The sequence below is a fragment of the Mastigoproctus giganteus genome, chromosome 13 (genome assembly GCF_048544385.1).
Source record: "Mastigoproctus giganteus isolate SK-2022 chromosome 13, ASM4854438v1, whole genome shotgun sequence".
Classification (NCBI taxonomy): Eukaryota; Metazoa; Arthropoda; class Arachnida; order Uropygi; family Thelyphonidae; genus Mastigoproctus; species Mastigoproctus giganteus.
Genome location: NC_143587.1, coordinates 111,139,415 through 111,152,604, shown reverse-complemented (window position 1 = coordinate 111,152,604; position 13,190 = coordinate 111,139,415). Strand labels below are relative to the sequence as shown.

Below are 13,190 nucleotides of genomic sequence, written 5' to 3'. Positions count from 1 at the left end.
GATGAAAGGTTATGTTATAGTATCGAATGACATTTGAAAATTGGTCGACTGTCAGTAAATGCACCTATCAGAAATCCTGCCAAATGTGTCTGGTTCTGTTATCAGATTTTTAAATGTCAATAATGATCTTCAAGTTTATGTAATTAAATGTCTTCAAGAAAAATCATGGCTACTGTTTTCTGGGAAAGAAAAGGTGACATTAATAGTAGTAGCAGTGGCATACCATACGAGAAAGCAAGCCTATAAAGCATCAGACAAAAAAAAAAAAAAATCCATCTCACATATCACCTCCAGTAATTTGTCTAGTTCTTCCTTGAATTTATTCAAATCACACACTTCCAACAACAATGGATGGAAGTTTGTTCAGACAATCAACCACCCACTGGCCAAAAGTCAGCAGGGGGTGGTTGATTGTCGGAACAAACTTCCTCACTACTATTCTGCAACCATCCTTCCTCTATTTCAATTAATGACCCCTCATTCTGTAGTCTGAGCAAAAGGAAAAATGCTATCAGCACTGAGCTTGCTCAATCCATTTAACACCTTAAATCAGATCATTCCACAGGTGCCCATCCTTTCATTCCTTTCTCCAATCTTGTTGCCCTTCACACTGCACTTGTTTCAGCAGATCTACACCCTTCCGAAAATGAGGCCTCCAGACCTGTATGTCATACTCAAGATGTAGCTTAACCATTGCTTGTACAATGGGATAATCACCTCTTTATCCTTGCTTGGAAAGTTCTGTATATCACAGCGACAAAATCCCATGAGTTTTCCTGGCAGCCTGTCTGCATTTCTCAGAACTTCATATCTGACTACACAATTACTCCCATATCCTTTTCATTTTCCAATATCTAGAGTGTAGTTCCTCACAGTTGGCATATTAATTTAGGATTACTGCTGTCAATGTTGAACTTCAATTGCCATTTCTCAGACCATCTAATTTTTCTAGACCTTGTTGCAGTAGCATAACACTGATTGTCATTACCCACCTACAAACCTTTGTATCATCTGCAAACTTAGACATTAAGCCTGATATCTTCATCAATATCATTAATAAATATGAAAACAATAATGGGCTTATCACTGAACCCTGAGGGACTCCACTAATAACATTAGTCAGTGAAGAGTAGTGTCCATTAATAACTACTCTGTCTACTCCCACTCAACCATCCCTTTATCCAGAGTAGTAACTCACCCTTACTACCAAAATGATCTAAATTGTACAGCAGTCGTGTGCAAGTATCAAAAGCTTTCCTGAGATTCAAGCGTATGATATCAAAATTATTTTTTGCTTTCCGTTACTTTTACTGCATCATAGTAATCAATCAGATTACTATGATGCAGTAAAAGGAACTGCATGCCTCACTAGATAGTCCTGCATTACTTCTTTAACCAGAGACTCCATTATTTTACCTGGAATAGTTGTTAAGCCATCAAGTCTGTAATTACTCACGTCACTTTTTGATCCCATTGTGTGAATTTGAGAAACATTTGAATATCTCCAGTCCATAGGGACCTTCCCTGAATCCAAAGATGCTTTCATAATTATGGATAAGAGCATCTTTAGCTCATTTTCTTTTGCTGCCTCCCTTATTATAACTCCATAGATCCCATTCACCCTAGGTGCCCATTTTCTGTTAAGTTTGAACAATCTCTTCCACTTTCCTTTCAGTTATCACAAAATCATTCAGCTCCCTATTAGATTTTGATGAACTTCTGGGATTCCCCTCCCTGGACTCCTCATGCATGAATGTAGACGCTCCCATGGATTTTTCTTCAATGCCACAAGTCTCGACAGTTCATCTGACATCTATTTAGGCCTAAGCCTGAAAGGGTACTTCTCAATCAGCATGAAAAGCCTAGTAGCTTCTATGATTACTTCATATTTAGAATTTGCTGTTGGTAACATGATCAGATGGTCCCACTGTATAGAATTTAAAAACTATCTGAGACTACTGCAGTCATCCTTACAAAAGCAATAGCTCTTCTCTTTACCCTTGACAAGAGTTCTCTTTAACTAAATCCCACATCAGCACACTGTGATCGCTGCCACCCAGTCTTTTTACTTGCACATTATTAATGCACGAAGAATATGCCACTGATCAAGAGTATTGCTTCCTCCTGCTGCCTCTCTAACATGCTGCCAAGAAAACAGTCATCCAATTAACCACCCAAAGTCTTGCTAATGTGTGAGTGACCAATCCACAAGTTCCAGTCAATATCTCAAAAGATAAAATCCCCCATTATAAGATCTGACTCACTAGTTCTTTGTATAGTTGTTTGTTATACTCATCATAGCCATTAAGGCTATAACATGCTCCTATTCTCATGTTTGTTTTCCTAATGCCTATGTCTCACCAAAATAATTCAACATTGCACTGGCTACCATGTCAACTGGATGCACTGCCTTAGATTTAATATGCTTCTTAACTAAGAGCATAAAGTCTGTCTTTTCTGTACACACTGTACTTCTCATATTCAAATTCTGAATCCCTTCTGTTTCAGGGACACCATGTTTCCATTCCAATATCCCCACAATCTGTATTTGGCGATTTAATCAGTATTAATGTATATGCAAGTATACATGCACCTGTCCTTACTCTTAGTTATCCTAACACAGCCCATGTATTCAGTTGTTCGATGATGACCCACAGCGGGACTTGAAATCCCACCCTCAAAGTCTGTTATGAAAGCCATGTTGACTATGGCTCATTAGATGTTCTGACTCAATGATCCAGGCAAGTCTGCTGTGGACAACTTTTTCAAAGGATTTTACTGAGACAGCTTGAGAGAAATATTGGTCTATAGTTATGGGGGTTGGTTGGATCTTTTCCAAGTTTTAGGAAAGCCAAAACAGTAGAATGATGCCAAGAAGCTAAATAAATATTTTCTAAAAAAATACTGTTGTAAAAGATTGGGAGGAGGCACAAAGCTTTGTCATCAAGATGTTATAGCATGACCAATAGACCCCATCTGGTCCGGCAGAAACATTGTGGGCTGTTCTAATGGCATGCAAGAGTTCAGAAAATTTCAGAGGTTTATTATATGGTAGTACAAGGGCAGCGGCACCTCCGTAGCCAGGAGCAGCAGTGCATAGCACACGCTTCTTGATTAGACCGGGTTTCGAGCCTGTTATCTCCAAATACGGAGGATGCGGAAAAGTCAGGGAATGACCACCGCATATCACTTGAGCAATATGGCCTTAGTTGCTAATGCTTCTAAAAACCGAATAACAAACAAATGAGGGCAGCTTGAAAGTTAGAGTGCAGTTCTGCAGTGGTTTTAATTCGCTGAAAAGATATACTATAAGCTGATGCTGCCGACATTTCAGCAAAAGCCCAAAGCATTAGCTATATCTAAAGCACTAAACAAATCTCACTCATTCCAGGCGAGGACTGGAGAAAGTACAGTAGGAAACTTACCAGAAAGCTGTCTAATTTTATTCCATATTATTTTGGTGTCTCTTTGTTAATGCTTGATGAAAATGGGTCCAGGAATCTTTCTTGGCTTGTGTTTGTATGAAACGTGATTTTGCTCTTAGTTTCTTGTAATTAATGAGATTGGCTGTGGTTAGATATTGTCGAAAGTAATTCCAGGCTTTATTTTTTGCTTTTGTGCAATCCTCAATTCCACCAGTAATTATAATGTTTTTGGCCCTGGGGATCTGATAATGGTGTTGTGTCTTTAGCTGCTTCTAGGAGATGCAATGTGATGTAAGCCATATCAATTTCATTATCAATATTGCTGTAGGTGGATTTTGATGAGGGCAGCTTGATGATTGCCCCATAAGGGGTGGTGCCCATTAAAATTGCCTAATATACAGAAAGGTGGAGGTATCTGTGTGAAGAGATCTTCAAGATCTTTTAAAGAGTAAGTATGGTTTGGCAGCAGGTAGATTGAGACAAATGTTACCGAAATACCAAAAGTGATACAAACAGCAACAGCTTCTATTTCAGTCTGAAGGGGCACATGTTTAGTTGGATTCTTTGAATTTACTAGAATTGCCACACCACCATGGGCTGCATTTGCTGTATTAAGATTTCTTCGATACAGGCAACAGTTCTTTATCGAAGGAGAAATTTGCAAGGTTAGGTAAGTTTCCTGAAGACAAATGACAACTGGAGATTATCAGTTAAGTCTTTAATATCATGTGTTGCAACGAAAGCCTCTTCAGTTCCACTATAAAACATTATGCATCATTTAGGTTTAGCTGAGGATGATTCTTCTTTTTTTTTTTTTGTTTGAGTAATATTTTTTTCGATCTTTTTTTGGAAAGATGGGGAATCCAGTATCCATAGTGTCGTTTGCATGTAGTTCTAGTATGGGTTCCTCATGGTCTGAGTGTGCATCTATTTCCATACTATTGCTGGGCGATTCAGTTTTCTTGTTGTCTTCAGTAGGTTTCCATTTTTCTTAGTTATGCAGGACAGTCAGAGAATCAGCTGGGATACTGATTGGAGTGTTGGTTCCTTTGCTGGTTTTAGTTTGAGATGTGTCTTTTCCAGAGTTCGATAGTGTACTTTTAATCCAGTTAGCTAGAGATATGCTGAGTGATATTGATACATCTGTTTGAACTGCTGTTGAATGAGAGTTTTGAGTGTGAGATGCATAAGGATAACTGGGCATGGTTGATATAACTTGTATGTGATTTTTTCAATTTTATATATTTTCTTCCCTGTTTTCCATATTTCACATGATTTAGAGAAGGCTGGATGACTTTCTTTACAGTTGGGGCAAACAGGAGTTGAGGCTAAACAATCTGCTTGTGTATGCTCCTTGTAGCCACAAATTGGACAAATGGCATCACCTCTACATGCTTACCGGGAGTGTCAATATTTTTGGCATTTAAAACAACAAATGGGATTTGGAATGTAAGGCCAAATTTGGAAGTTTCAATAGCCAGCTTTTACTGAGGATGGCAAATCTGGGGTGCTAAAAGTTAAAATGATGGCTTGAGTTGGAACGAGATTTCCATCTTTTTTGGTCATTATACGTTTGCTGCTAATTACTTTTTGATTTCTCAATTCATGAATTAATTCCTCTTCAGATATTGTAAATAGGTCCCACTCAGCATGACACCTTTCAAGGAATTTAATGTATTGTGCGGAGTGATAGATACTGGCAACCCACCAAATGTCGTTGTTTTGAGCAGCCACTGGGAATGTTTTGAGTTGGCTGTTTCAATCAAGTCTCTGGATTGTAATCTTTTAACCATTTTTGGCGTTCCAGCAATGGATTCCAAATATCTTTGGATCACAAAAGGTGATAACTTGCTCACAGGCTGGGTGGAGAGAGAGAGAGAGAGAGAGAGAGCGTATAACTAGGAAGTTTGGCATGTTGTTGCACTGCGCTTCACTTAGAAACCTTTTTGGTTGATTAGAGTCACTGACATTTCTGGTCTTGAGCTCGAAGGAGGAAAATTATTCAAGTCCATGCTTGCTTCTTTTAGCCCTGGGAGAGGCACTTTATTCTCCCAGGTTATCAGCCTTGCCACATGGAGGTTGGAGTGGTGCCAACCAGTGGCACGTAGGCACTCTACATTGTCAAACAGCAGGTATCTGATTCTGCCCAGTAATCCATTTGTGTTCCTTCCATTTAACGTTCACCAACCTCGTGCATGTGCTTCACTGTCTAATACATGACCATGCCCAGCATAATTTGATGTTCCATTGTAATGCTTTTTGTATACTAATATCAGCTGATGAAGGGGCCCATATTATCCCAATATATAGTAGAGGTAGGATTGCAAATAGTTTAGTTTTTTGTAAATATTTGTATAATAACAAAATTATACAAATATACTAACATTATAATGCACTGATCGAAATCTAATCAGGAAATGACCTATGTAATTATTTACCTGCACATTTGTAGTGACATACTTGCCCCACCCTCTTCTTCCATTGGCTCGAATAAATATCACTAGGAGGAAAACTATGTATAGAGAGATATTACTCGTGACATTATTTATTACATTTAAATGAACAGCTCCACTAGTTTTCAGTAATTTACTTCCTGGTAATCTAATATGTAGCCCACTATTTAGGTTTTAGTTTGCATAATCACTTATTTCTTATAAATAAGTCTGCCAAAGCCAAAACTTACATAACTGGCACTAATGAAAATACGTTTAGTGTTGCTCATTTGACTTTATTATAATTAGAAAGTACAATTAGAAGGAAACTCAAACATACTTCCACAAATCGTTACAAGTAAACACAATTTACTAACTTCTTAAAGGTGGAAAAAAATAAAATAAAATAATAATTATTTATAATTACCTGCACTACAGTGAACTCCACTTCATCATGTGGCCTGATCTGAATGTCAGAATCCAAAACTTCTGACACTCTAAAATATAACCGTGCATCTCTATCAGCACATTGTACAAAACCAAATGTGTCTTTCACAGCTGCTACAATACCCTATCCAAAAATAAAATCAGTTCAATATAAATGATATCAATTAAGAATATGAAAATTTCAATTAAATTTAGCAATAGAATCAATTGTAACCAACTACCAAAATCATAATTTAAGAAATTAAGAATGTAATCTAGGAGTGCTTCATTTATTGTTACAGGATTGCAGGCATTTTTAAAACGAAGGTTCAGTCTACATCCACTTCTTATGCCAGGAAGAATTTAATGTGCTTTCCGCAATTAAAAAAAATAAATAAATAAAATAAAAATAAATAACACACACACACACACACCAAAATTTCACTTGAGTGAGCTGTGCAGTAGATGGCAGGCTTAATTACAAAATTGCAATCGTGGTGGAATTTACCACCCTGCATACTTTGTTCAACGAGCTGCAGTTTGCCATGACTGTTACGTGTAAATTTAAAACAGTTTAAAAGGAAGCAACTGAGTAGGATCAACTGCAGTCGTATGGAAAATTCCCAATGACAACTGTTTGTGCAGTCCATCCTGGTCGAACAACGGTCAGCGATGGGGCAGTGGAGCTGGTTTGAGCAAGTTTAAACAAAACCCAGGGAAATCAATATTAAATGCCAATTGTGAGTTTAGTATGTCAAAAGTCAATAGTGTGTAACCTGCATCCTCTCAGAATAAAATCATACGGCTCATACAAAAGCCGCTGACCGATGAAGAAACCAAGAGGATACAATTTTTTTTTTTTTTTTTAAATAGCAAAATTTTCCATGATTATGGTTTTGTGATTAGCTGCCATCTACTGCAACATGTACATTTTCCAACTGATAAATAAAAACTTTGAAGTTATTTCAGATTTGTGTTGTGTAACTATTTACACAATGTTTTAGTTTTCTAAAGAAGGTTTGTGGACATCCTGTACATTCAATATGTTTTTATTTATGATGCTAATGTCTTCTTTCACTCATAAGTATTAGTTGATGATTTGAGGTATTTTGGGGTTACGTTTGGAGCTCTCCAACTATTGATACCAGAAATGTTTGATCATTGATTTTCTTTGGGAGTAAGAATGTTTGAGCAACTTTACTAAATTCATTTGGATAACAGTGTCGACACTGAAGCCTTCTACACATAATTAATGAGGTAATCTTCTTATACTTTTAATTCAATATTCTTGTACATTCAATAAAAACATTTTGTGATGCGTGACATTACTTTCATAACTGCTTTAGATACAGTTGTGTCCAGCTTTTTGATTGAGGGACAATGACAATTTTTCTGTGCTGCCATTTGCCACTTTCACTTAGCAGTATGAATGTTGTTGTTTTGGTTTTTAGGAGCATTAGCAACTAAGGCCATATTGCTCCGGGGATATGTGGTGGTCATTCCCTGACCTTTCCGCATTCTCCGTATTTGGTGGGAATGGGCTCGAACCCCGGTCTAATCAAGAAGCATGTGCTATGCACTGCTGCTCCTGCCCACCTGGCTATGGAGGCACCTAGCAGTATGAAATGGATCATTTAAGTAGCTACATATGAAGTTAGTTAATGTATGCAGTAAATAGAATTGAGCAGGCAAACAGTAGAAAGCTAGGAAGTGAATCGAGGTTAGGGAAGGGATAAAAGTGTATCTGAATAAAACAGAGGCAAAGAAAGAAATTAAATTTCTTGCTGTTCGTAGCAGGGCTGTATGCAGAAATTTAGAAGGCAAGGAGTTTGACCAGTTAAATGGGGGGAGGCATATCCTATTAGATTAAAAAATTTATATCAACAAAAACAATGAATATGGATTAAGGCTAGAAAGTGCTTTAATTATCCACAATGAGAATGGAATGGAATGCTCTGAATAAAACCATTTTATATTCATTTCTCTACTAGAAGTTAATGTGTTAAACTAAAATTTGTGTTTAAAAAATGGAGTAGGCAACCAGTTGCAGTGAATTTCATTTTTCCAAATTACTGAAACTGGCTACAAAGCATTTACCTCCCTCCACTTTCTTGCGACCCAATGGTATTTGCCATAGAGTTTCACTGTATTTCAAAAGTTTTGATTTTCTCATTAATATATAAATTTACAATATAATTTTAAATATTGAAGTGTTCTATAATAAAAAAAAAGAGGGGAAAAAATATAGTATTTGATTTATAACGTTATGCTAAGAAGGGATTGAGACAGCAATGAAAACTAATTGCGGAACCTTGATAAAACAATTAAGCATTCACAACAAAACTCATGATGATTTTTTGGGACTATATTTCCTCCATCACACTGAACTTCACACAATCTCTAAACAGGGATACTTTAACTGGCCACCCAGTATTAATTTCATAATACAAAATTGCATAATAATCAAAATTTCGAAAAAAAAAAAAAAAAAAAAAATCCAGTTAATTGCAAATGAATTTAAAAAGTGTTTTTTTTCTCTGTTAACTCTCTTGAGCCGAAGGGCAACTCCCTACAGAAACCAAGGCAAGAATGATTATAGTGAATACAATGTACAGGAATAACAGATATGACAAATGACAGAGGAAGGGGGGTGGCTTTTAATTGCCAATCTGATAGATAACTATACTGACTCAGTCTAGTGTGGCATAGGCACCGAGAAAACAAGATATAAGAGTAGAGTATATTACAGATCATACAACAGATCTGAGTATAACGATCTTTACAAACAACAAAGTGAGCCAGCAAGCTAGAATGTCATTATGGGGGACTTTAATTTTCTAGAAATTGGCTGAAAGTTGTGGCTTGGTCACTTACCTAGTAGCAGGTAATTTCCAGATTTGCTTTCTTTATCAGCACATTAGAACACCACGAGCGAGAGCGAGAGACAGACAGAGAGAGCAAGTTTTAATCTGGATTTATCGGATACTAAGAATCATAAAATAAAGGAACAATAACAGTAATAATGATAGATGTAATCAAAGAAATAACTACTATCTAAGGAAGTAGGAAAGGGTTTTAGTTTCATACAATGATCTTAGAAACTTAAGTTCTCTACAGTGGACCAAATAGTTTTAACAAACACAAATGCTAAATGGGAAATATTCCAGGAAGTAATTTGGGAAGCGATTTTGATACCAATAAAAGGATATTCAAGATAGACCAAAATGGATATAAAGAGGAACTCTGATGACTTTAATGGCAAAGAAGGATGCATGAGAAGATGACTTCAAGGATCTTTAAATCTATAGTAAATACAGATTTAACTGTAAGGATCAAGAAGCTAGGCATGCTTAGATCAATTAAAATAAGCCTTTAACTAAGACTATGAGGGCAAAAGCAAAAAATCCTTTGAAGCCTTCCATGAATGAGTTTTCCCCAAATGTATGTGGGCTCCTGGCTGAGAATTTCCAATAATGATAGGCACTGTGAAGTGGACTTTTCTGTGGAATTCTGAAAAACTACATAAATGTACCTGAAGTTTTCAAATGTTTTTTCTTATCATGATTAAATGCCTAACACTAGACTAAGCTACCAAAAATATCAGAATTTAAAAAACATATGCAAAAGAACTCTTTATACAAACATCCTCTATATAATCTAAACTTATGAATCCCATAATTCAATTTTAGCAACTTCTGGATCTATCAGATTCCAGAGAATATCTTTAATGTTACAAGAGGCTTGCATTACTAACTGCAATCAACAGGTTATCTTCTCCAATTTTTTCAAAACTTGGAGGAGAGCTGTCATCTATTATGAAATTTGTTTAGTTAGGTGAGACAACAGCAATGTATGGAAAAATTAAGACAATTTGTACACTAACAGACTATGTTTGCAGAAACCTTCAGATGTAGCTCTATCTACATACTCCTAAAAAATGTTCACTAAAGCACAAATGAACTAATCACACTGCCCCACTTGATCTCTGACAAAAGTATCAATGATGCTAAATGGATGTCAAATATTTTGCAGCCACACGTAAAGAATGTTCTTACACTTGAAAACAACAGTGGGCACCCAGTGCTATATGTATTCTTTTGCCTGCTTTTCTGGTGCCTGAAAAAAGTTTTCTTTACATTTACAACCTTATAAACAAGTTACAGTACTGTTATTTGGTTTTTAGGAGCATTAGCAACTAAGGCCATATTGCTACGGGGATATGTAGTGAAAGGTCAGGGAATGACCTTTCTGCATCCTCCGTATTTAGTGGACACTGGCTAAAACCCTGGTCTAATCAAGAAGCATGTGCTATGCACTGCTGCTCCTGCCCACCTGGCTACGGAGGTGCCTAGACAAGTTGTAGTTTATGTAAGAAGCACAGAAGGAAAATATCTGGATTTATTATTATAAAGATGCCACTTATTTGCTTAACTACCTATTGGCAGAGCGGCCCACCGGCGGTTCAACAAGATTCTAAATGTTTCCAATGGTAGAAATTCATGTAGATACGGCCGATTTCCCTCTTGCTTCGGGCATTAATTATACACTCACGGGCCCAAAAATTAGAAACTTTATGCAACTGGCATCAACAGATAATTAAATGCACAGTAAGTAAATGTAAGGTGTCACATGGTATGACCACAAGTTCCTTGGTATTAGATAAATCCTGTACACTTTCCTGGGGCTTCTTGCTTGATTTTTCTCATTTTCAGAAAAGTATTATTGTTAGAGCATGTTTAACAGGAGCTACAATTGAAAAAAACAAAAGAAATCATGTTTATGTCAAAAGCAGCCATCTCAAAAGTTACACACAGTGGGTGGAAGACAAAAGGAGCATGCAGCTCTAAAAAGAAGAAATGATGCAGAAAGGTGGTACTTCAAGAACAAGACCGAAAGGATTTAAAGCAAATTGTGAACCAGAATAGATCTAGTGTACAGCAAATGACTGAAAAATTCGATTTAGGTAAAGAAAAACCCATTTCCAACCAAACTATGCAGCTGGAGTTGAAGACTTTGGGATTTAGTAGTCATGTGCCTAAACAAAAGACAATTCTTTCTATAAATTAAAGGGAAAAAAAAAAAAAAAAAAAGATTTGACTGTAATGGTGCTGCTAATGCTAGACCTGTGGAAGAGTGGAAAAAGATCACATGGTCTGACAAATCCTAATTTATACTTTTTTGCACCAATAGTAAGGTGAAGCGTGACAAGAATGTCATGAAGCCATGCATCCAGATTGTCTCACATTTACTACCATGTGGCTGGAGGTAGTATCACACACTGGTACAGACTGGTTCTGCTCATACTGAGAAGGTCATGTTATCTTTTACAAGGATCTTTCTCTTGTATCAGACCAGCTTCACCCTGCAATTCTTAATTTTTATGCTGATTGACAATGCAACTATCCACTGTGCAAAAATTGTATCTGAATGGTTTGCAAAACATTTCTAGGATTTCTAGCATCTACCCTCTCTGCTTAATTTACCATATCTGAGTTCAACTAGGATATGTTGGAAGAAGCAGTTCGGCTCTGTAGTTCCTTACCAACAACAATACAGCAGCTGATGGAAGAATGGTTAAATCTGGAGCTAGACTCCATCAGACATCTAGTGAATCCATGCCTTGATATGTATGGTCAAAAGATGACCCCTACTAGATATGGAATAAAGGATTCCAATTTTTTTTTTTGCCAGCAAATGTATGTATTTGATGATTACATACAAATTTAACTTTTTTTTCCCTAACAAATGATATAGTAATAGTATTCACTATATAGTGCAAGGACACTACAGGCTCTCGCTGCACTAGCAAAAAAATCCAACACAAATAGATAAGAAAACAGAAATTATATGCTTCCCTCCTCACACAGGTTGGTTGGTGTTTGGGTTTTATTGGCGCATTAGCAACTAAGGCTATAATGCACCTCACACAGGTAAGTAACCAGTTGACCTGTGAATTCAAACTGTCAGCCTCAACTACGTGCAAGGGCAAATTGTTCAAGCTATCAATAACTTACTGACTAAAAAAAAAAAAAAAAAAAAAAAAAAAACCTTCTACAATCCAAGCTAAACCTCAAAACCATGTAATTTATGACCCCTAGTTCTCGTAGTAGTAGTGGCATATGATGCAAAAAAGCAATTGTATGAGCTTATGCAGCATCAGCCAAAAAAAAAAAAAAAAACATCACACCATTCCCTCCAAATGCCTGTCCAGTTCCTCCTTAAATTTATTCAACCTATCAACTTCCACAACGACAGATGGAAGTTTGTTCCAGCAATTAACCACCCGCTGGCTAAAGACAAATTTCTGCACATCTATTCTACATCTGTCCTTTCTTAATTTGAATTTATGCCCCCTTAGGTTCGTAATCTGAACAAGTGGAAGGATCCCATCAGAATTCAGCATGCTCAACCCATTCAAGGCCTTATACACCTCAATCAGATCACCACGCAGGTGCCTAGTCTCCAGCCACTGCAATTTGCGGAACTTAAGCCTCTCTTGGTAAGAGGATCCCTCCATTCCCCTCACCAATCTTGTTGCCCTTCTCTGTACACGCTCAAGTAAATCTACATCCTTCCTAAAATGAGGCCTCCAGACCTGTATGCAGTACTCAAGGCATGGCCTGACCATTGCCTTACACAGAGGGACAATCACCTCCTTTTCCCTGATAGCAAAATTCCTATATATCATTGACAAAACCCCATAACCTGCCCTGGCAGCCTGTCTGCATTGCTCAGAAAACTTCATATCTGACTGCACAATTACTCCCAGGTCTTTTTATTTTTCTACCACCTTAAGTGTAGTACCACACAGTTGGTACGTTTCTCTGTGGTTACTTCTACCCATATGTAGTACTTTGCATTTGTCAAGGTTAAATTTCAGTTGCCACTTCTTAGCCCATCTACCCAA

The 13,190-nt window shown here is 37.0% G+C and overlaps 1 protein-coding gene across 4 annotated transcripts in view; it reads right to left on the bottom strand.

Annotated features, from left to right (window-relative positions):
* Positions 1–13,190, bottom strand: part of Unr (cold shock domain-containing Unr) — a 344,942-nt gene that overhangs the window by 108,355 nt on the left and 223,397 nt on the right. For all 4 annotated transcript variants that reach the window (XM_090387109.1, XM_090387110.1, XM_090387111.1 and 1 more), the window contains one exon: positions 6,285–6,428. In XM_090387109.1, the coding sequence (XP_090243235.1) occupies positions 6,285–6,428 (144 nt within the window). The remainder of the gene's footprint in view (positions 1–6,284; positions 6,429–13,190) is intronic.